Source organism: Pangasianodon hypophthalmus, chromosome 11 (genome assembly GCF_027358585.1).
Source record: "Pangasianodon hypophthalmus isolate fPanHyp1 chromosome 11, fPanHyp1.pri, whole genome shotgun sequence".
NCBI classification, from domain to species: Eukaryota; Metazoa; Chordata; class Actinopteri; order Siluriformes; family Pangasiidae; genus Pangasianodon; species Pangasianodon hypophthalmus.
This window is the reverse complement of record NC_069720.1, coordinates 20,283,555-20,309,030: the sequence shown is the minus strand read 5'-3', so window position 1 is coordinate 20,309,030 and position 25,476 is coordinate 20,283,555. Positions and strand designations below refer to the sequence as shown.

Sequence of the window (25,476 nt, the reverse complement as noted above, 5' to 3'; positions counted from 1 at the left end):
GAGACGGTTAGAGAGTAAATTTTTGAACGGTGGCCAAATGCAGAATTTTATTATTCTGTAAGCTCAATTGCTGTTTAGTTTTACAAGTTTCTTTCTGCCTGTTTCTTATCATGCAGTCTCATTAAATAATTAATAAATGTTACCACTCCGTAGTGAAAGAGATTTTGAGCCTATAATGCTTTTCAGCAAGTTTCATTTTTCTTAATGTATTCTCTAAGATCTCTAATACAAGATATTTCACTTTTAAATTTCCTTTAACAATATAAACAAATACATTAGAACATACAAACCATGTTTCTGTGCAACAGACAAACAAGTCTGCTAGCTGCCTTTCAGTCCCCAGTTACTCTTTCAGTCTGAGTTCAGTTCACTAAGCACACTGCATGTAGCTAGCTAATGTCATTAATAATTAATATTAAATGCCACAATATTAGTTTTCTGCTGTGCTGAAGACTTTCTGATGATTTGTACAATTAAATCTTATTACTATCATGGAGTATGTGTACAGCATCTACAGCTAAAAGGTACTTTTGCTGCTTTTGACTAAAACCTTTCGACCTCTGACTAGGAAAAAAAAAAGAAAATACGTCCTCAACTCGGAATTCCTACTCGTAAACCCAAGATGGTCTCCTCAACTCCGAGTTCAGCAAGTGACATCAAATCAGCATGGCTGCATCAGCTGTAAACAAAGTAGTACTTCTTAACGTTACTTCCAATATACTGTAGATACAAGTATTTACTTCAGATCGATCAACATACAGACATATTCTATTGATAAATCTATAACATTTTACTTTACAGTTCACTGTTTTGAGGACGTAAATATACATAGCTATACACATAGAATGTAAATAGAACATGGATGTTAATTGGCTAAGGTTGCCTATGTTGTGTTCAGCCTCTGTTCATCCTGGATGATGATTGGCTGTCAGAAAGAACCTTATAAAACCAAGTTTAGATCAAACTAACACCATATGAGAATAAAGTATCCCCCCTAGTGATGAGGTTTATGTGGTTAACTCATTTTCTACCAGATAGAACATTCTACTGAAGTCATGACCTCTCAACATCAGCATATTGCTGAAAATGCAGACGTTAAGCCAGGTTTCAATAAACAGTGCAGCGCTGAGATTCCTCAGACCTGCACAACATCAGCGTTAAGAAATGGTTCCCGCGTCACACAAGGGCTTAGCAGGGCAGCTTTGAAAGGATCCAGAGTGACAGTGGAGTTAGCACCAGCCCTACAGGTATTTATACAAGGACGAGAGGAATGCATTATACGCCGCTGAGCATTGAGAGGAGTTGGTCAATATTTGCACTAGCATTATTTTAAAAAGAGTCATTTCCTAGAGTTGTGCTTTTAGGGCACGTTATAAATTTAGACGATAAGCCTTTCAGGGAGCAGCCCATTAGTCTAATGTAATTGTTAACAAACGGACTCGCTCTGAGATCATCAGTTCCAGCGAGGAGTCGAGACAATTACATGCAAATTGAAATGATCCTTTTCTCACACTGCCATTTATCTGTTTACGATAGCGCTTGCAGTCTCTCTAGCCCGTCTAGTTAATGTACGCTGCCCTTCAAAACAATTTCACTTCACAAGCATTTGGACTGTCTTTTAAAATGCATGCGTAACCAGACAAGTGCTTTTCCTTTGTGAATAGTCAAGGTCCTTTTGAATTGATAAGAGGAAGCAGAGAGTTGAATTTCATACCTTATTCAACGAGGTGTGTGTGGATTTTGCATTGTCTTGAATTCAATTTCCACACAGTGCGGGCAGTGGCCTATCATCCTTGTGAAAGCGGTGTATTCATATGTGCATATCGGCGATTGAGAGGAAACATTAGAAGAAGGGATGCCTGGCGCTAAAGCGTTTTATTATACGACCCACCTGGCCTTTTCGCCAGCTCAGCTCCCACCATTACCATAATTCCACGCACTAAGTCTGGTACGCCTCTGTTTATTTTCACGCTCTCTGCCAGGGCCGAGTCCTAATCTTGCTGCATATACAGGGGTTAATCTCAGCCCCAGACCTCACTTCAATTCTCAGGGAATGGGGCTGAAATTTCAAGTCCAGTTTGGGGAAAGGGGAACTAAGGGAAAGGAGAAGAACGGCGAGTTTGTTTGTATCTGACACATTGAATGTGTCTACATGTGAACCTATAAAAGTGTTAAAGAAACATCAGGGTGATGGAATTCTGTGTGCATAAAGAGGGCAAGAAGTCACTTTGGTTAGTTTATAATATAACTGTTATTATTAGTGTGTGTAAGTATATTGAGACCATAATATTCACATGAGAGAGCTTTATTAATCACAAACTACATCATGTATATCTTGCTGTTTGGATTGCAATAACAAAAGCCATCAGGTGTGCGCACTCATGATATTTTCCGGGAAAATAATTGCCTTAAATTGCCATTTTGTAATTGTAGTAGCTGTGTAATTTGTAAAGTGGAATGTAAACAATAATTTTCATTAGTGCAAATTAAAGGACCCTAAGGCATTTATAAACAGTGAATGAGGTCAACAGTACAGGCTTTACAGTGCTGTTTGGTTAGAAGGAAGGCAGTATTGCAGTTATACACCTTATATCCATAGAGCTCCATATGTTTTTAGATTTAGTTGGGGATCTTTCTTCTGGCACACGTGTCACTAAAACACAAAAACCTGGATCTGACAGCCATCACGTGCATGTACGGTGTGTTTGATGCTCTTTGATGCTATCTGCATAGCGAAAAGTGACAGCAAAATCGCTGCGCTCGTCTTTCCCACTTAATCTAGGTCAGCCAAGACAAGAGCATTTTGTCAATAAAGTGTCACTTTCATTGAGGCTGGCTTTCAATCCTCAAGTGTTGTATTTTGTAAACCAAAAAAAAAAAAATTATATATATATATGTAACCATTATTTCCACCGCTATGCTAGAAACGTTTGACTCACATCCTTGTCTCTTTTTCTCTCCTCTGTTTTTCTTCCTCTCTCCTACAGATGACTCAGTGTACGAGTCGCCGGAGCCGTTTCTGACAGATGACACCAACAGCGGTCACTTCCTGTCCCCGTGTCTCTTTCTGTTGTTGCTTGCGCTCCTCATGCTCTTCAGCTCCTCCTAGCACTGTGGCTCTTCACAGCACAGCATACACCCACTCACGCACACGCACACGGGCACACACACACCACACACACACCACACACACACACACATACACACATACAGACATACACATACATCCCAATCCAGCATGCAGCTTAGCATTGCTGATTCTCCCCAAACAAAAAAAAAAAAAAAAATCCCATAAACCGCCCACTACATATACTCTCTCTTGTCCATTCAGTTCTGAGCATTGCATCTTCATCACATCATCTTCATCTGATGATAAAAGACTGCCATTGAGAAAAGACTCATTTGGGGAAAAGATGTATATGAAATATGAGAAAAGACTAATTGGGGGGGGAATGTTGCTTCTTCTGTCATGCACTAAGTGAAGATGGCTAAGTGTGCTCTATGATTTTGCTCACAAGCATCTGAAACATCTGCGTGTTTGTCTCTACCGACGTGCCCCAAGTAGAAACCACCCGTCTAACCACCATCGATCCTGTGGATGTAGTTACTGTACAGCATTTCTGCGCAGCATTTAGAGAAAGAGTGCATTTTGCAGGGCATGTGTACCTTTCTCTGAGCAATCCCCAGCGCCTTTACTGAAAAGAAAAAAATATATATATAGATCTGAAGAAGAATCCAGGAAGTAACTTCAGTAAAGAAAGTGGATGTAGTAAAAAAAAAAATGAAGCATAGTACACAGAGTTTCCAGAGAAACCAGATGTTTTGGTGTCGGTCATGAAGGACTTTTGTCTAGAAAGAAAAAAAAAAATGTCCTATTTCTCTGGTAACTCGTTTTACTACATCCACTATACTCTAGGTGACAGTTTATTAGGAACACCTGTACACTTGTTTATTCCTGCAGTTATCCAGTCAGCCAATCCAGTGGCAGTAGTGTAATGCATAAAATCATGCAGATACAGGTCAAGAGCTTCAGTTAATGTTCATGTTAAACATCAGTATGATGATAAAAGATGTTGGGGGGGGTTGTGGGGGGGGGGGGGGGGGGGGAGGAATCGAATGAGCTGTAGTTCTGCAGGTGAAGATTAAAAAAAGAGCATGCGATATTTTTCCGATCTTCAGCTGTCCAGTTTAGCATTAGATTCCTGATTTCAGGTGAAATGAGTGGAAGTTGACGTGGACGTCTCCTGTTGTTGCCGATCCGCCTCAAGGTGTGATGTATTGTGCATTCTGAGATGCTTTTCTGCTCACCACGGTTGTACAGAGTGGTTATTTGAATTAGTGTAGCCTTTCTGGCAGCTCGAACCAGTCTTGCAGTTTCTAAAATACTCAAACCAGCCCAAATGGCACCAACAACCATGTCATGTTCAAAGTTGCTGAAATCACATTTCCCCCATTCTGATGTTTGATATGAACGTTATTAAAGCTCTTGACCTGTTTCTGCAAGATTCTATGCATTGTGCTGCTGCCACATGATTGGCTGGCTGGATAATTGTATGAATGAGCAGGTGTACAGGTGTTCCTATTAAAGTGGCTGGTGAGTGTATATATAACAAAACATTAAGAGGAGGTCTTTTCTGTGAATTTGCCAAAGACATTAGTTGAACCTTTTTTTTTTTTTTTTTTTTAACAGGGAAGAGGGGTTAGATGTGTCGGCTTTTGTTCGAGATCACAAGCAGCCACACAATCATAGGAGGGGAGTTGCATCAAAATACAGTTTTTTATTACAATCTTTTCTGCCGTACAAAAAGAATGTTGTGTAGATTAGAAAAATAATACTAACCAGTTACAAAATGCCTTTTTATTACTGGTGCTCAGTCTGAAAGCAAATCTGTCACAAAGCTACAGTGCCAAGTGATGGCAGGGGTTTGGGGGGTGGGGTGGGATGGGCATGCCGTGTTGGTGAAGTGTTAGTGTGTTTCAGGTCTTTAATCGTCTCAACCGCTATCTTTCTCTCTCTCACTCTCTCGGACTCTCTCTCCCAGTTTCTGAATGTGATGCTTTTTCTCCGTGCTGAGCCGCTCCACATAAATCTCCTGTAACTGCACTAACCCACGCCCTGTACACACTCTCGCTCATGCAACGGCCCAGAACAAGCTGGTCACTGTGGAAGCGCAGACTGTGGGCCTGAAGGACTAAAGTTGCATGAGGGAGCGAACGAATGCCTCAAAGTTCAAAATGTAAGGGGGGTTATGAATTCAAGTAGCACTTCTGCTCCAGTGGACGCTTTCATTCTGAAAGAAGAGGAGATTATTCAGAAAAAAAGTGTGGGATTATATGTGTGGTGAATTATTTTGTGACTGTACAAAAATGTTAATAAGGAAAAAAAAGATTTTGGGGAAGAGCTGGCTTTGAACATAGGCAAGATTGAAAAAAAATTACATTTTTTTTAAATGCTAGTTGGAACTTTTATATTTTACTTTATTCCATGTTATTTTTTACATTTTCTTTTCCAAAAAAAAAAAACAGTGGACATTATTCATATGTGATATGAATTTACAATGTAGAACCCTTGATTACTAGCGCAATGATGGTACCAGTTCTGCAGTCAAACAAGTCTAGAGATGTTTGCTGTTGTTGTTGTTGTTTCCTGCTTGTATCACATTCTGGTACATGTAGTCCTGTAATGAATTTTTTTTTTTTTTTTTTTTTTTTTTTTTTTTTTGATGTTTCAAGTACAAAATCTTTCATGGTGTTATCATCGGATCATTTTTATTTGAAAATCATGTGGATGAAACATTTTTGCATTCCTAATAAGTGTTCCAATGTTTTGGAAGAGGAAAGCTACAGGAAAAAAAAAGGAAACAATTAAAATAAAGCTTTTTGTCTATAGTAGAATTTTTTTTCTGATTCTGAATGTATTGGGTGAAGTAATGTGTAACAGCGTTAAACTTCAGTGAGCCCATATCACACTGCATTTTTATAATTCTCATCAGCTTAAACAGTCTTTCATTATAGTCCAGAGGCATCATTTATCAACACTGCATAGAAAAGACTCTAAGTTGTTTCTTCTGCATAGAAATTGTCATATGCCTTATAATATTGGAATTCATCAAATGTGCATAGACAGGTTGTTATGTTAAGTGTAAATGGGGTGGACAAATCATAAATTCATTACTATTGCTATTGTACCAGCAAATAAAAGCTCCAATCTGTGACTAGGCTAGGCTGGCTAGCTAGTTAGGCTATATAATGTAATAAAGTATTGTGACCTAGTTAACGAGTTAATTGCATTAATACAGACTAGGTTTGTGCAAAACTGATTTTTACCTGCTCACAAAAAAAAAAACACATTTTTCACCATAATTCTTTTACAAATCAGTTGAATAATGTTCACGTGGCCAGAAGTGCTGTTTCTGACCATTTTTGGCCAAATTTTTTTGTGCCATCCCTAATAAATACAAAGGTGAGTCAAACAGCAACCTTAATGAAAAATCAAATTTTTCAATCAAAACATTTTTTTTTTCTAGATGAATCTGGACACTTATTGCATTGAGTGAAATGCAAAAACAGTGGAAGTTTTTTCTAAAAAAATAAGGTTTTCATTTGACTCACCCTCATATTTTTAATTATATATACTGTATACTATTTGTTAACTATATACTTGTCTAATTTTAGCAAAGTCAAACATATAGTACTGTGTAAAAGACTTAGGCACATGCAAAGAAATGCTGTAGAGCAAAGATGCCTTCAAAAATAATGAAACTAAATGTTTCTACATTTAAAAAAATACTATAAAGAGCAGTAATAAATGAAACAAAGTCAATATTTGGTGTGATGATCCTTCACTTTAAAAAAAAATAGTAGTCTCAGGTGCAGTGTGTGCAGTTTTATAAGGAAATGAGCTGTAAGTGTTACTGAACATCTTGCAGAAGCAGCCACAGTTCTTCTGGAGACTTTGACTGTCACACTTGCTTCTTATTATATATATATATAAACCCAACAGCCTTCATTCTGTTTTTTATCTAAAAAGTGTCTCTTATGTAATATGCTGCTTTCTTTACTGACATACAAACATTTTTCTGTAACATTTAATTTTGTGCTGGAAAACTAATGTTTGGAAATCTAAACAGTTTTTGTACTGAATCAATAATGTAGAAGACATAAAATAAAAATCTATAACAAAGTTTGTACTAAAAAAAAAAAAAAATAGGGTGCCTAAGACTTTTGCACAGTACTATACTTTGAAAGATTTTATTCTATATTAATGAACTCACTCTCCGTTTGCCTTGATAGAAAGCGAGGTGGCCTCACTAGTCCAGTTGGGAGTATGTAAGATTGGGAGAAAGGGGTGAGCAAATCAGGCACCTGAGCAAATCATTCCACATTCAGGTTGATTGGCTCATCTCCCTTTTTATTAGGGAGAAAACATCTACTTTTTTGACATATTTTTGAATGCCCACTCATAGCAGCACAATGTTTAATTGCAGAGCTCCTACGCAATGTGTATGAAGGTTGGTAGGTCTGGTAATGTAATTAAAATCAGAGTAAACATTACTGGACATTGTGGCAGTGTAAGATCGTGTAGGGACTGTTTAATCAGTACATTGTACTGATTTGTCCACCCCTGAAATGAAGATAAATAACCACTGTTTTTTGTCGTCTCTGTGCATTATTTCAATACAGCCATGCACAATCATATACGATAGGTAAGCATCACTTCAAAGGGGACCTAAAAGGACTCATACATCCTTTTGTTATTATGGGACTGATATCCACAGATGTGTTTGTGTTTAACAGTAATTACATTAAATTGCATTTAAAACTAATATATTTGTTCATTCATCTTAGCCACTTTATCCTGGTCAGGGTGCCAGTGGATCTGGAGCTTATCCCAGGAACACTGAGCAGGAATACACTCCGGATGGAACTCCAGTCTGTTGCAGAAAAGTAATATACTTTATAGTCAATACAGTTTACAAGCAACCCATGATTAAAGAAACTCCTATGTAAAGTGCTTCTAAACGAGTGCATTCCACTTACAGCTTTGTTTTTCACTACTAATGGCAGATGAGCCAATCAGCATCTGAATATAGAATGATTGACAGCTGTGTAGGTTCAGGGGATTCCACTCATCTGTATAGTTAGCCGTACTATCCTGCATTTAAACTTTTCTGGTGTCTTACATCTTACAACTAAAACAAACGTTTCCCCTCAAGCAACTGGTGGTTACTGTAAAACCGCATATACAGTATACACACATTACAGTTTCTGCCTTTAACAAGTGACTTGTGAAAGCACTATACTGGTGGAACTACACAGTATTCCTCTTCTTCTGCTAGGTCTGCCATGTGCTTTGTGTTTGCATGGTCAAAGCTGTGTTTAAATATATGCACAAATCTGTGCGCTGCTTATCAAACTAATGTCACTAATCAGTGCTATGACATTTCACTTAGACAACATTAATATTCTAATATCTAACTGAGCATTTTATCCAGAAAATCTAGCTTTAATAGTGTTAAAAACAGTTTACTCAAAGGACTGCCTTCGGTCCAAGGTATATTGAACACACAGGCGTTTATGAGGGTTTGAGTCCAGGCCAAGAATCATATCATGAGTAAAGGCTTCCATGAAAAAGTCTTTTCTTTGATTATGGACTTAAAACATAGCTGCGCATTTCCGGCCATGTCTTATTAAAAGGATGGTAAAATCAATTCCTGGACATCAAATGTTTTAAGATTCAACTTTAAACAGATGGCTGCTTTTTCAAAGGCTGTATTACTATTCTAAATACACAGAGTGACATTTAAACACACACTTGTGAGTCTGGTGTTTTGTCAAACAGTGGGAGGGGTAGAAGGTGAACGCCTGTGAGGAGCTCTTATTTGGAATGATGGCAGAAAATGGTGACTGATAGCTCTGAATGCCATGTGAGTTTCATGCAGAGATGGTAACTGCCTGGCTGGGGAGCCTAATATTGCAGCAATAAAATAATTTCAAAAGTGTATTTGGACGTTTGCGACCACGACATGGTCTTGCTCTTTGTTCCTGCAGATAAGACGAAAATGCTGTTAGATTTGGGTCGATAAACTGTGTGGCCTTATAGAAGAACTTTGAATTAACAAGTTTTAGCAGTGCTACTCTACAGGCTACAAGAATGCCTTCATAATTGATCTTTTAATCCCTTTTTTCCAGATGATGTACTTACACCCATGGGGACTAATTTCTATTGTCCTTTAAATGCCTTCGTAGTTAACTGACATTGATACTGATAAGATACTGAGCCAAAAGATCCATTGAGCAGATGTGGCTGATGCTATAACAAGAGTGACCTGAGTGGCTGCTCTAAGAACATGCAAACAAACCAACGACAACAACAAAAAAAAAAAAACACAGCTCTCCTCTGATCACGATGAAGTGCCACTCCATCTAAACTTATAGTAGCAAAGCGTTCAGCAGATCAAATATGAATTGATTGGTATTCCAGCCTTCCCCCTCCATTGCCTTTTCATCTCCGGCAACTTGACTTGAATGGATCCAGCACTGCTGTAGTGCCACTCCACTGGCCCCTTGTGAGATAACAAAGCTCAGCTTGACCTTTCCGCAATCAAAAGGCCCCACAGCCGAGGCTCTATCAATGTCCCAGTGTGGGACGTGTGTTCACTCGCACCAGAGATTGCACCCAAGGCACCATCTAACAGGATAAAGAAAGCCTGCTATCATGGCTCACTTTTAACAAATTATGACCAGCAATCTCGGACTGTCTGAGCGCCAGAGCCTACACGATATCAGCAGCTGTAATAACCTCCTCAACAACCATCAGGCCCTTTGTGTTCAGCCTCATTCAGTCTCTATGGGTGTAAATCTGACAGAATTCTATAGATGATTGACTAACAAAATTGCAGAAGGGATATAGCAAGGGAGAAATTGGCTGAAGGCCTTGCGGCCTCTAATTGTCAACCAACACTCAGGGCTTGAGAAAGCATAAAGAACATTCTGGAGAAGACTGAGTCACATGATGGCCTCTTATCTGACATTGTTGATCAGAAATAAAGATTTGATTGGAGCTTGAGCTTTAGTCTAATGAATAAAATCTGAATTCTTAATCTTTTCATCATACAGTGCACTATTTATGGTGCAGCCATTTGGAAGCATTGTCCCAATTCTCAGTGGAGAATTTATATTCCTTGGATAGTTCATTATATTATTACACATAGTGCATTGTAAATCCAGTGTACAACCAATACACGCTGCTTCCATAATAAAGTACTACAATGCATAGAAATTTATTTTAGTTTATTTATTAGGTTAGATACTTGAGCAGCCAACATTGAATATAGATGTAAATAAAAATCGTTTAAGTACGGAATAAAAAAATGGCGGTGCATAATATTATAGGAAAATACACCCAAGTGAAGCAGAGTTACTGTTAGCACCCTGAACTCTTTTACTCCTCTTATACTAATTCATACTAATTAAAGATTACTTTTTAAATTAATTAAAGTATAACACATCATATCTTTACATACATTTATAGTTATATACTTATATTTATAATGTTTAATGTTGTGGAATGTATGATACAAGTTACTTCCTGATATCACTTATGATATAGCAGTTGTAAATAGTAGTTCCCTCACCAACCTTTCTTACACTTACAGTTTTATGTTTGAGTGTTGCAAAGCACTGACACTGGAGACTCCTTCCATAAATGCTAAGTAAACATCTCCTTATAGAAAACGTCATATCAGCAATTACACATTTTGTAGTTATGTTTATGTGGAGCGTCCACCATACAAGTCCCTGTGTAGGTTTTTGTAAAAACTTACACACAGACTACCGGCACTACTATCAGAGCTGCTGTTATAGAAATTAATTTTCACCTTCTGACCAATCAGAACTGAGAATTCAAAAGCACTGTGGTATAATGACCAATAGGTATGTGTTACTGGTGTATTTATTACAGAATGTGGTTTTATAAGACTTGTACTATTTTTTGTCTGTAAATCTTTCAGTTTGCTAGATAATTTGTAATGTTCAATGTCAGGTCACAGGGATGTGTTTGCAGAGTGTCACTGGTAAGTGTCTGTATTCAATGCAGTGGCTCCATTACTGTGTACAGAACCATCTCTATAGTGAACAGTGAATGAGTGAAATGTCAGACTCGGTGTAACATTTTCCTTCCTTTGTCCTCTCACAATTCCCACAGACAACACCTGCCTGTCCGAGGTTACTCCATTGAGCTGACATTATTTGCAGTTTTTTTGTTTTTTTTTTGTGGTCTCAATAAAACACCACCACATCTGCACCATAGCGGTGTTGGAATCTCGATTCTGATTAGTCAGGTTTATTTTGATTGACAGCAGGTCTGACGGTAGATCTAAACAGTCAGAGCTAAAACTGTAACTTTAGGTTTTCTGACACAGCAGAAGTCTTCAGTGTGAAGCGGTTTGCAGTTTCTCTGTGACACCATAAGCTGCAGTTTTTGGTCTCATTAACTTCAATAGAGAGAAAATCTGAAAGGCTGGTGAGGGAACGACATAGTGGTTATAGCTGTTATAATATAAGTGATAACAGGAAGTAACTTGTTTCACAGATGCATAAAATGGATAAAGGCATAAAAATGACATTCATTAATAAATAAAAAATGTTTACTATTGGCAAACAAATGTGGATTTAGAGGAATAAAACATCATAATGTACTATTATTGGAAAATATTCAACTGTAAGTTGTCAGGCCGCATCACACTGCGCCTGTATTGATTATTTTCCTATAACTGCACACCACATCATGTTACATATCGTTGAGTGGAGATGGCTGACTATGGACACTAAAGTTGATTACTGCTGTGCAATGTTTTTGCCTCAGAAATTACTGGTAAAGTGATACCAGTACCACAGCATTACACACTGCCTAATAATTAACTGTCCAAGCTAATCCACAGAGGGCACGTTATCTACTGGTGTAACTAGATCCAGGTGAACTGCTATAAAAGATGGAAAGATATTCAGCCTCAGAGCTTATGTTGGCTCAAACAGTGTCTGGAAAATGTACTGTATGATAACTACAAATCCAATATCATAAATTCTTGTTGCTCTATACCTCTTGTAGTAAAAAGTTCATTTTTACTACAAGTTCACTAATGTTTACTTACAGAGAAGAATGGTTAAAAAGAAGTACACTAGCCACCGAATAAACTTTTAGTTTACTTTTAAATGTGTAGTAGTAATATGTTTATGACTACAGTTATATTTCTGAGCATACTACATTAAAATATTTATTAGGTTTTTATGTGAGCAAGTTTAAATCCAGTGTACAATATGCTGACAATACATTTCAGGATTTATTTGGAGAAATGGCTTACTCAAATTTATATGAACTTGAATTTACTGAGCAGCACTGTGCTCAACACTCATAAATGTGCAATGTAAATAAGGGAGCTTTGACTTGACATATGAAATGAAAAAAGTCCGAATAAAAGCTGTAAGCGAGCTCCCGAGTGGTGCAGTGGTGAAGCTTTCGGCCTGTGATGGCCTTCTTCTCTCAGTTCAAAAAGGTGTGTCAGCTTCATGTGTCTCTGCGGAAACACTCTCACCCTCACAGAGTGTGATAGACAACTGGCTGTATCTTCAATAAAATGTGTGTGTACTTTCAAGTGAAATGTTGTAGGGATATTATATAAGCTCTTGTTCTGTGCAGCTCGCGTACCTTAAACTAATGAACATGAATTATTTCGTGTTTCTATATGCAAGTACTGTGTAATTGAAAGAAAACACTTCACCACAAACATCTCTATTTTTTCTTAAACTTTACATATTATTCTGTAATACCATTTGCTCTACATTTCAGCAACTAATTCATGTTCATTTGAGTATCAGTATCAGTCATTAAAGCCTCTCTCTCTCTCTCTCTCTCTCTCTCTCTCTCTGTGGTGAAAGGCCTGCTTTCTTTATTAATGAGGACCATCTGTGGTGTGGAGGGAAATGGGGGGTGGGGTGGAGGGTATGGGGGGGTGAATGAGAAGGGAATGATAAGGAGAGGCACTCAACAGGGCAGGAGATAAAAATAGTAGAGCAATGATGACTGTCTATACATCGAATCTACCTCTTTGTTAAGCACTTAACTGAACACTAATTAAAAAAAAAAAAACTTGTAATATTTTGTTGTTGTACTAACTAACCTATTTGACCTAGCATGAGGATATGTGTTTGATGGAGACTACAAAACACATGTGTAAGTTACTCGGGATAATGGCGTCTCCATGCATCTCATGATGTCATGTTTTCGTAGAAGCCGAGAGATGTAATGGTAAGTAATGATATATGCATGTATCGGTATTTAGAGTGCCTCTGAAATCAAAATTGGTGTTTCAGAGCTTTTCGTACCTGTCCCTTAATCTAATGGACATCAATAAAATACTATATCTGGGGGAAAAATACAGACTTGGAGATATTTTGCAAATTATTCAATTAAATGCTCTGTAGATTGTATATGTCCCGCCCCTGGGGTGTGTCTTTCTCTACAGTAGCAGCTTGCACTGCAAAAAATGCCATCTAAGCAAGTGAAAATATCTTGTATATCGTCATATTTATCTATTATTTCCTATTATAAGATTATAATAAAACATAAGATTAGTAAACCTATTTCTTTTGAAAATAAATATAGTCTTTTGAAATCTATTGGCAGATAATTTTTCTAATTTTAAGAAATTTTAGAAATTTATTTCTAGAAAGAAGCAAAATTATCTGCCAGGAAAACAAGAAAATGTAAAGCTTGAAATGGGTAAAAGCATCTAAATCAGCCTGAATCATTTTATATTTGATTTAGAATAATCTCATAATAACAAATATTACATACTTTTGCCCATATTCACTTGCTTAGATATTTTATGTAAGCAGTACGCATGTTTCATCAGTGTGTTTTCGTTTGTTCTCTTCCTGCACACTATTCCCTTTTCCAACCATCTCTCTGTTGTGAAAAAAAATGAATTTGGGTTTTAAAGAGGATGGAATTTGTGCGAGTTGGCGATTGTGTAAGGCACTTTTCTAAAGTGTTTTACCATTGCCAGAATGTTGCTACCACAGACTGATGGAAAAAGTGACTCTGTCCATCAGTAAGACTAAGTGAAAGCTCATTAAGCTAATGTCAGCTTTGTTTCTGATAGGTTTGTTTCTGACTTCCTGTTTCAGAAGGAAAACTTCAACATATGGAATCAAATCACAGCTAAGAACTCATTTTATGGGGACTTTAAATGCATGCCTACGGCTGAGTCCTTGATCTGTTCCAGTATTAATACAAACTATCTAAGCTGTACAAACAGCATGTCTTCATGATAAATGGTAAATGCAAGGCAACCCCTAGATTTGTTACTTGTTTTCTCTAAATATGTCAATCAATGTGTCAAAAGTCTGGACTCCCTGGCTGCCATTAGTGAGCAGATTTAGATCCATTCACATTGGACTGATGTATTTTCTGGTCTTTCACTCTCCTTTGGGGAAGGACTATCGGTCCTAACATAAATGTACTCATTACGCCATTATAAAATCAATTTACAGGAGAAAAGGGAATTAATCATTGTTAATGAAACCAATGCATGCGCTTAATAGGGGAGAGGAGAGTGAATTCTGTGTTCAATATGGGTTTCAGAGCCAGTGCAAGGAAATTTACTCTCATTGCCGTATCCATTCGCTAATTCACAGCATTAATCTTGTGTAACAGTCTGTGCTAATACATTTACTCTCCTGAACATCTCACTTTATCTACTTCTTACTTGCTCCCTGTGTGGAACTATAGAGCGTTGCTTTATGTCTCCAGTCTTAATGGCCAGTTCTCCTGAATAAAGCAAACTATACTGTAAGTGCATTTAGTAAGGAATAAAACACAACAGGGTGTGCTGTTAAAGAAAAAAAAATCAATGACACGTTAGTGTGATGGTATGAACCGCGCATCAACAATGGTTTTATTCCTTTTATGGTACAGCAGTTCGCCAATGCTAGCAATTATTTATTTATTAAAGAATGATTCATTGTACATTTTAGCTATTTATAGTTACACTTAATGTTATGGAACAATCCTGTTATCACTTACATTTTAGCATCTATGAACAGTCATTCCCTTACCAGCCTCTCTCCTTTTCTCTCTCTCTTGAAGTTAATAAGACAAAATATACGACCAAATAGCCACACACGAGCCCTCTGAACAATTTCAACACCTTCTGACCAATCAGAAGCAAGCATGCTACAGCACTGTGGTATAATATAACATATAGCAATTATTCATAGGCTCATATGTCCAGGCATATGATAATTATTCATTTTTATTCATCTAGATTCTAAACTGAAACATTAGATGTTTGACAGACTATAATAACACTACTGGCAGATTCTTACTGTGATCACTTTGTCTCAGCTGAATGAATTTGTGTTCTTTCTCCAGTTAATGTGAAATAATTAGTATACTACCCTTACCAAAAATATTGCATACTTCGGAGTAATATTGTAATACATGTACATTTAGTACATAAAGTATACAAAAACTTATGTTATGCTTTACATTATTTATTCTTTATGTACTGTAGAAGATTTATATCTGCTTCAGACAAAAAGACTTAAATAAATCTATTACATGCTTTTATCTCACTAGCCATATATTTATTACTGTCTATACTTGAAATCAAACTACATAATGATTTGAAGGTACAATTTAACATTAAAAAAAAAAAAAAATGAAACTATAAAATTTTAGCCCCTTTTATACTCTATGATACAATGGCTACCAGTCTGGGAGGTTGAGAGTGACGGGGCTTTCTGTGAGACACACAAACCTTTTTTTTTAAACTGAAATCATCAACATATAAACTTTCAAGCTCCCCAGAATAGGCTTCTGTTCAGGCCTCTGTTCAGTCTTTTGTTCACGGCTTAGTTTGGTGGATCAACTCACCTTCTTTTACAAAGCACACTTCAAGAGAACGAGTGTCAGCTGCAATGCTGTGCAGTAAAACCAAGTTAATATAAGGGGATTTCAAATCTTTTCTCCAAATGGAATTTTAAATGCTAGATTTAAAAAATCCTAATAAATAACGTGGACCTATTATATGTGAGTATACCAGAGCATTTCGTATGCTCAGAGAAACTGTATTATTACTAATACAGCTAAAAGTGAACTAATATATACCTTGGTACCTAGTTTACTTTAGTTCAAGTATGCTTAGACCTGCTGGTATATTAAATGTAACTGTAAGTATACCTCAAGCCTAGTGTACCCCTTACCTAGTGTATATTAGTAGTGTACTAAAAGTAGCAGAGGTGTGTAATACACACTAGAACTAAGTTTTAAGGGGTGTTTGTATTAACAGAGGCGTCTGAAAGCTCCAATGCAATGTTTCAAATGAATAAACTCTCTATATATCTTTTCAGTTTTATAAAAACATGATATGCATGAATGGAAAGGTCAGCATTAACACTCAAAGCACTTGAGATGCAGTTTCATGCAGTCACTGTTCAGATACCTCAAAATTCACAAAGGACATCTAAGTCTGAGATATTAAGAATCATACCATGCACAGACCAGGCCTGAAAACATACACTGACCTTCATAGCTTCAGTAATTGCCACTTCTTCTTTTAATAATTCAATTATGGCATTTTGAAAGCATTCATTTGTGCTTTTTGAAAAGGGTACGTTTACTCTGTTAAAAACATTTGATTACATCATATTGAGGACCACAAGGGACTAAAACATGAGGACAGAGGAACATTGTAGTGTCCTTAAAAAGCATGTACTTGCTTCTTTTTAGAGATGAACTAAAAAGAAAAATTTTGTTAAAAGAGATGAATTTTAAAAAAAAAAGTGGCAGTAATAGGAGTGCAGGGGGCCACATACTGTACATAAATCCAGATATTATCAACATGTTGGTATGGTGTTTCATAAAACAGTGCTACAATGACAAATTTGTCGAAAGAAACAAGTAGGCACTGAAATGTTTTGCTTGCTCTGGAGGGAGGGTTTGGAATTAGTTATTATAATACATTACAAATGAAGAAATAATGAGGGGCAAAAAGCTGTCCTAATATTAAAGAACCTCATGGGATGAGAATGTTATAAAGCACTCCATGATATTAACTGCAAGGTTGTTTCGGGTCACTGGGTCCAGATTGCGCACAACAGCTACAGCGCTTCCTCTATTTAAAAAAATTTATTTACTTGTTTAATATAAAACACAAGCAAATTACCACAAAAATCTCTGCTTGTAACTCATGTTACTAATGTAACTTAATGCAGAAACAATTGTTTCTCCATATTTCTTTCTCTTTTTTTTCATTTCTATTTGGATAACCCAATTTCATTTTCATGGGAAAAAGATGGAGGTGTGTGATTTTCACCATGATTACGACTTTAAATAGTGAATCTATGTGTGTGGCAGAACAAACCATTTGCTCTTTTGAGAGGGTAGATATGCCTCCAGAGGACCTTCAGTATTTTTATGGATGGAAAAATCTGTCTCTCAACCTATTCAGTCTGCCAGTGTTCCTAATTTATTACTTTAATTGCCTAGTAACTTAAAATGAGGGACCAAAACACTTATTCCATTCCAGGTTTTCATTTTTTTTCAAAGCCCCATACTGGAACACTGGGTAACCAATTCCATTATTCCCCCTATTTGGACAACATTACAAACAGAATGTGTTGATTAATGTTCTATAACAGCAGCTCTGAGACAGCTGAATATTATATTACCCATTCTGATGCGTTATCATTTCTACAGTAACAACTTACACGGGGACTTGTATGGAGGATGCTCCACATAAACAGATTTAAATCACTGACATGGTGAAGTTTTCTATGAGGAGTTTTCTATGTTTATTTAGTCTTTTTGGAAGGAGTCTCCAGTGTCAGTGCTTTGTAACAATCAGAGATAATGTTGTAACGTTGAGTTTTCCAACATAGGACACAGAGTCTTTGGGATGGTGGAGTTTCTACTTTTCTCTAGAACATGACAAGCTGCATTTTTGTCTTACTAACTTCTGGTGAGGGAACTACTGTTTATAGCTGCTATAACGACACCAGAAATAAAGTGACACCAGGAATAAACTTGTTTCAGAGATGTTCCACAACATTAAACGTAACTATAAATGTAAAATAAATACTGTAAAATGTATGTCGTTCTTTAATAAATTAAAAATTGTTCAATTCTTCATCAACATTCCTGCAATAGTCTAAAAATGTGCAGGTTTGCTTCAAAATGTTATAAAAACGTTGCTAACACAACGCTCTCAGTGACCATATGGAAATGTTAATGTTATGTTCCCACAAGTTAACACATTACAGCAAACACTGTAGATAAGCTTATAAATGTTACGTAAAAATGTTCTCAGAATACCTCAAACAATGTTTTTCTGCTACTGTAACACTGAGAAAATGATCTGCCAACCTTAAACTTAAACTTCGTTGTGTGTTTGTTTCCATGCATATTAGCCCAGGATTGGGAATTACTTCTGAAGTATGTTAGGGCAGTTAGAGCATCTTGAGGAAATGTATTCACTTTGTCACTAATGTGTGTTTAACAAGTTGTTTATGTCCACGCCATGAGCCGTGTCCACTGCAAACACAGCCTGCTAATAGAATTGCAGTCTGACTCACCCCTGTGTAATCTGTTGCTAATTGCTAATGTGAAGTGGTTAAATATTCATGACCGTTCGCACCACTTCAGTGCTGTGTTTCTTTACTTGTTCAGCACAATCTGGATGGTTTGGAGAGATGCACATTTCCAAGATGTTGTGCACATTTACCACAGCTGGTAGAAATGTCCCCTTAGTAAAGCCTGATATTTTCCCTGCTTTAAAATGCGATTTGAGAGTGTAATTGCAGTGAGTCAGGTTTTTTGTTGCTGTTGTTTTTTTCTTGTAATTGTTCAGTAGAGAGTGTGAAGTGAATATTATGCGCTTGGCAGATGAAACCTCAATACTGATTGTAGTACATGGAGTCTGAAGTCGGGAAGGTTTTGCTTGGTGAACATTAATGCCTGAGCTTGCAATATGATACACAGTGATAATCTGACCTCATCTCTCATCCTTTGCCCTCTGAAACCAACTCCACGAGCAGTAGGAAATTCATTTAATAGGTCTAATTTGTTGCAGACTCATGAGACAATAGCTTTTTCCCCCTCCATCATATATTCTGTCCAGCAGTCTTGACTGAGTGAGTGTTTGAAGTGGTAACCCTGTCAAAATGTGACCAAAAACCAGAGTGCATGCCCTCAGGCAGTCTGTGGAAATTGCATGTGCTTTACATGAAGATGACTTTTTTTTCCATCCCTCTTTTTTTCCATTCCCTCTCCTCATTCCAAAAAAATTTAATCTTGACTTGCTTCGGTGCTGTCCAATGAACGTGCTCTTATTGGCATTCTGAACAGGAGCAGAGGGACGAGTGTGCAGCGCACAGCACCTGTACACATGTGCGCACAACCAGAACCGAAATCAACACCTCAATCAACACCTTCCTCTTTCCAAACAAAAAGTATGCGCATGCATGCGTGTGTGTGTGTGTGTGTGTGTGTGTGTGGAGGTGGATCAGTCAAAGTCATTTTCGTTCATCTTGTTTCACAGGCTGATGAAAGCTCCAGAGATAACCCCCCTACCTCCCTCACAAGACCACTTCAGGCTGATGAAGAGAATTAACAGACTGTGAACAGATCACGTTTTAGGCCCATTACTAACCTTGGTGAAAGACAAACCCACTGGTACGGACAGGAAACTGGGCCAGATGCTGTGTTTGCATAGGGCATGGGCACTGGAGGTTTTGTTGAGTAAGGAATGAGTGTGATTCCTCTTAGGCAGGAGAGGAAAGATGAGAGGATTATGGAATGAAAAGAAGGCTGGGCCTAGAAATGGCCAGGGATTACTGTAGAACTCTGCTTAAGGAGTGTATGAGTGTGAGTAATCCCAGTGGCAGTCTGAAGCAATAAGCAAAAATATAGATGAGATGGAGCAATGACATTTGATGTGAGTGGGATTGGATACCTGTTACAGGGGTTATATATAACTCACAGTTTGAAACGTGACTAAAATAAACCTTTTGATATTCCAAGCAATGGAAGAAAAAAGAAGGAGAAAAACAGATATGTGTTTAAACAGATACAAATACAGATACAAATAGGAGTAGCACTTTTTTTTTTAATAGAAAACGTGCCCACACAGGAGAAGTTGAGATTAGAGTGTGCATCTGGACGAGGATCCCACGGGATGTGAACACGAGTTTTTTTTTACTTTTATGAAGTTCACACGACAAAGAAAGACCCATGTTCATTAATGATTCCAATGTATTCAGCGTTCATTCGTTCTATATAACTGCGTAGTCAGGGTTGTATTGGTTTAAATTAGATTACCACTTTTTTATATTTTGGGAAATAGAACCATTGGAAAATATTGCAAGCAGGTGCAAAGATAATAATAACTGCATGAGCGGGATTTAAAACGGCCCACGCACACCTTTCCACTCGAGTGATGTAGCTGTCGTTGAGGAATTGTCAGCGCCAGAATTTGCGCATCATACTGACAGTGCTGACATTTCTACCTCTGTTTTTTCCCCTGAGTGTTCTCCAGTGTTTCCAGGAGCATAATGGTAATTAAATGAATAAATTTTTAAAAACCATCCAGTTTAGGCCACACTCACTTTGGGTTTAAATCCGAATACACATATGAATATTTGCAGCACTAAACAGAAACAGATACAGATACAGGTACAGATAGTAGCATTGTGTTACACCCCTAGACAGTTGTGACAAATCCTAAAAGTCTGACAGCACTTGATAGAAACAACCACCTACCCTAGTTTGGCCTGTAAAGGCTTTCAGTCATCCAGGCCATTATAAAATGTATATTAGCAGTAAATCAAGGTGACCCGACTTATGTCTTACAATCTCAGAGACGTTTAAATTTACCCAAACGTACAGCAATACTCCTGTCTTCTTTCATATGCATACACAATTCACTGTGGCCTCCAATCTGGTGCCTGTGGGATCTATCATATAATGGGCGACATGTAGAAATGTCCTGGGCCTGTCAGGCAGCGCCGTGGCGCCTCAATGTCAACCTCCGAAACGCAGCTTGGCAATAATGGTCCACAGATGTACAGACGAGCCCTCAGCAAGGACAAGGCCAGACTTTAAAGGGAACCCAATTAATCGTCCGATCCGTCTTTCCTCCTTACTATTCCATTTCTAGAGGGACAGATGAAAAGGTCAATTATACTTTGAAGTTGGATTGAACGCTGTCAGGAGAGTTCAGTATGGTGGGGGTTGCCGTTTCTTTTTTGTTCTTGTGCTCGGAATCCAAAAGCCATTCATTTTCTTCTTGAAGCATAACACAAACACTGTATAATGTGAATTACAGGGGCAAGGTAATGACATGCTTTCTGCTTAGTTTAGCCAATTCACCTAAAACAGAGGACATTAATTGGCACAATTCTAAATTTAAAAAAAGTTTTTTTTTCATGTACCTTGGGAGTTACACTGGCTGGATGGCTGGTCTAATATTGCAGTTGTGCCACTCTGCTTCATCATTTTGACTAATTGAGGCAGCAGCTTTTTATGCATACATGATGTATTTGTGCAAGTATTCAACAGAGAGTCTGTGAGAACGTTACTTGTCATGTCTAGCTGTTATCTCTATTTTTTTTAAATCACATTGACACACTGTGACGATAAAACAACACAATATTTCTATCATTCTTTAGCAACACTCCAGGGTTCTTCAAAAAAGTTTTACACTATATATTAATGATATTAATTTTGCTATATTGCACTGTGAATGTGCAGGTAATTCAATATGCAAAATATTGTATAAATTCTATAACATAAAAACTAACTAATACCTTCCATAGGCTTCTAAGCAACAATCTAAGGACCACTAGATTGTAAGTAAAGTCTTAATCAATACGGAATTATTACTTTACCTGGTTAACATTGGTTATAGAAAGTCTTTATATCTTTTACAGCTACACAGTGTTTGCTCTACATTGTCAGAATGTTTCTCAGAACTGTTAAACACTTTACCTACTCATTAAAAAGCATGTATTTTTAACAGGGTTGCCAGATCATGTCTCAGAAGTCAGGATTTCTTTAAATCCATTCACCTGGAAACTTATACCCTAATAAATACATTTAAATGTATATGCAATCTGCGTATATTGTGCTGTATGGTTTGTAGTTGTTTCTTGTTTCTTGGACTGTTTTAGTTCATGACTGGATTGAAAACAGTGGAATTGGACGCGGTGTCCTAAGGTTCATCTGCCACTTTGGCAGATGATTACATTTTCATTTATATTGACAATCAGCTGCCATAATACACTTCACTACATATATTTGCCACAAGCAGCAGGGTAGTGGATCCTCACTGACACACTGTCAGGTAGCTATGTTAGCTAGTTAGCTATATTATGAGACAAATGGGAAGTTTACCTCAGGGGCAGGTTTTGCTAGCATTAGTTAGTTAGTTAGCTGATATCGACTTACTGTCGCTATAATGACGAGTTTTTTCTCCTCCTGAGAAATCTTTACCCAGTCGGACATTGCACTTTGAGGCACTCTCCAGAATAGCAAAGTGCTATGTATATCAGAACAACACAAATCTGAGTGTAAATGTAAGTTTTCTGTCAGTTTAAGTGAAATCAGCAGTTCAGGGGAAAGAACAGTAAAGAACAGTAAGGATCATAGTCTAATTTTTCAACTTTGTCAAAGTACTATTTATTCTCTTCTGTATTATGGTGAGTAATTTTAGCAGTCTTTGATATCTATTTACATTTGCATTGTGCGGTGAAGCCAGAAATTTGGTCACGAATATGACGCCCACGACAGAAAAAAATAATTTAATTGAAATGCTAGGATCGTCCGATACCCAGCCTGGCTACTCGACAAGTTTTCATATATCTTCTGAGTGCACGAATGAATATGGTGGGAGGCTACTGTTATACAATAAATGAAAAAGGCCTTGCCAGTGTTACATAGTTGAGAGAGATTTTTCTTTTTAGGTAAACAAGCCTTGACCTTCAAATACCAAATATCAACCATGTCTTCCAAACATAGTAAAATACAGTAGTGTCAAAAGAATGACATCTTACATAAGAGCCACAGGAAAACTATAGTAATATCATGGCCATTGCAACTGTAGAACTGTATAACTGTGTAACAACTGTTAAACAATGATACTGCTATGGTTTAATTACCCCCAGTCAGCATGAAGTATTACAGTAAATGCTGTAAATAAAGTATCATAAATCAAAATTTGACAGCCACAGGTAGCACAGTCTACAGTGAACTATCATGAAGATATTACTGGATTATACCACCACAAAAAAGGGTAACACTGTTAACCCGGTGAAGTTGCAGTTACCACCTATGAATTTTACATTACGTTTATTTCTCACTCTTAGATAGATAGAAACATACATTTTATATGAGTGATGAGATTATTCACAACTGTCCAATCTAAATCATTTGGTTATCAATCTGTTTATATATGTTCTTCATCAAAATATTAGATTTTTTGGTTGTTTGCTTGTTGGTGTTATGCCAAATAAGGGGGTTATCTCAAATAATTATATATATATATATATATATATATATATATATATATATAAAACATATCTATCTATCTATCTATACATATATATATATATATAGATAGATAGATATGTTCAGTGAGGTCCTGAAGGTCATTTGGACAGAGTTTTTGTGATTTCACCTTTATACACCATAATGGATTTGAAATAAAACAATCAAGATCGAAGTATAGACTTTCAGCTTTATTTTAAGAGGTTCCACAAAAATATGGCATTTACCATTTAGGAATTACAGCCATTTTCAAAAAAATACCTCCATTTTTAGGGGCTCAAAGGTATTTGGAGAATTGACTGACAAGAAGTTAATTGACCAGTTGTGGTCCATTCCCTCGTTACTTCAAGACAATAAGTTGATATCAGGTATTGAGTTTGCATTTGGCAGCAGTTCGACTGGAGCTACCAATATGAAGTCCAAGGAGATCTCAATGCAAGTGAAGGAGGCCATCATTAGGCTGAAAAAACAACATAAATCTATAAGAGAGATAGCAAAAACCTTAGGTGTGGCCAAATCCACAGTTGGGTACATTCTTAAAAAGAAAGAAAGCACTGGTGAGCTCAACAACATCAAAAGGCCTGGAAGACCCCCAAAGACAGCTAAAGTGGATGATCGCAGAATCCTTTCCTTGGTGAAGAAAACCCCCTTCACAACATCAACAGAAGTCAAGAATACTCTGGAGAAGGTAGGTGTATCATTGTCAAAATCTACAATCAAGAGACGGCTTCATGAATGTAAATACAGAGGGTTTACAACAAGGTGCAAACCACTGGTAACATTCAAGAACAGGAAAGCCAGATTAGACTTTGCCAGAAAACATCTAAAAAGGTCTCCCATGTTCTGGAATAAGATTCTTTGGACTGATGAAACAAAGATTAACTTGTACCAGAATGATGGGAAGAGAAAAGTATGGTGAAAGAAAGGAACAGCTCATGATCCAAAGTATACCACATCATGTGTCAATCATGGTGGAGGCAGTGTTATGGCATGGGCATGTATGGCTGCCAATGGAATGGGCTCACTGGTGTTTATTGATGATGTGACTGCTGACAGAAGTAGCAAGATGAATTCTGAGGTGTATAGGGCTATACTCTCTGCTCACATTCAGCCAAATGCTACAAAACTGATAGGGCGCCACTTCACAGTGCAGGTGGATAATGACCCTAAACATACTGTGAAAGCAACTCAAGACTTTTTGAAGGCAAAGAAATGGAATATTCTTCAATGACCAAGTCAGTCGCCTGATCTTCATGATCATGAGAACATGGGCTCCAGACTTCAGGCAGTCATTTACTGCAAAGGATTTTCATCCAAGTATTAAAATTATGGTTATATTTACAGTTATGTCACTTTGTCCAAATACCTTTGAGCCCCTGAAAATGGAGGTACTTTGTTGAAAATGGCTGTAATTCCTAAATGGTAAATGCCATATTTTTGTGGAACCTTTTAAAATAAAGCTGAAAGTCTACACTTCAATCACATTTTGACTGCTTTCTTTTTTTTTTTTCAAATCCATTGTGGTGGTGTATAAAGGCAAAATCACAAAAACTCTGTCATTGTCCAAATACTTCTGGACCTGACTGTATATGTGTGTGCATTTTAAGTCTTTATTTGTTACATATACTGTACATCACAGTGAAATTCTTTCTTCCCATATCCCAGCTTATTAGGAAGTTGGTGTCAGAGCGCAGGGTCAGCCATGATACAGCGCCCCTGGAGCAGACAGAGTTAAGGCCTTGCTCAAGGGCCCAACAGTGGCAGCTTGGCGGTGCTGGGGTTTGAACCCCCAACCTTCTGATGAGTAACCCAGAAAAAGAAAATGATACCATGCATTGGGCTGAAGAGGGGTTTTGGGTGTTAAACAAGAT

At 37.3% G+C, this 25,476-nt stretch overlaps 1 protein-coding gene across 1 annotated transcript in view; it reads left to right on the top strand.

Moving 5' to 3' along the window:
- LOC113539728 (ephrin-A2) overlaps positions 1 to 3,782 on the top strand; it is a 113,817-nt gene extending 110,035 nt beyond the window's left edge. Inside the window, exon 4 of the mRNA XM_026935765.3 lies at positions 2,988 to 3,782. Coding sequence (XP_026791566.1) covers positions 2,988 to 3,109 — 122 coding nt within the window. The 3' untranslated portion in view covers positions 3,110 to 3,782. The remainder of the gene's footprint in view (positions 1 to 2,987) is intronic.
- The last annotated feature ends 21,694 nt before the right edge of the window (positions 3,783 to 25,476 follow it).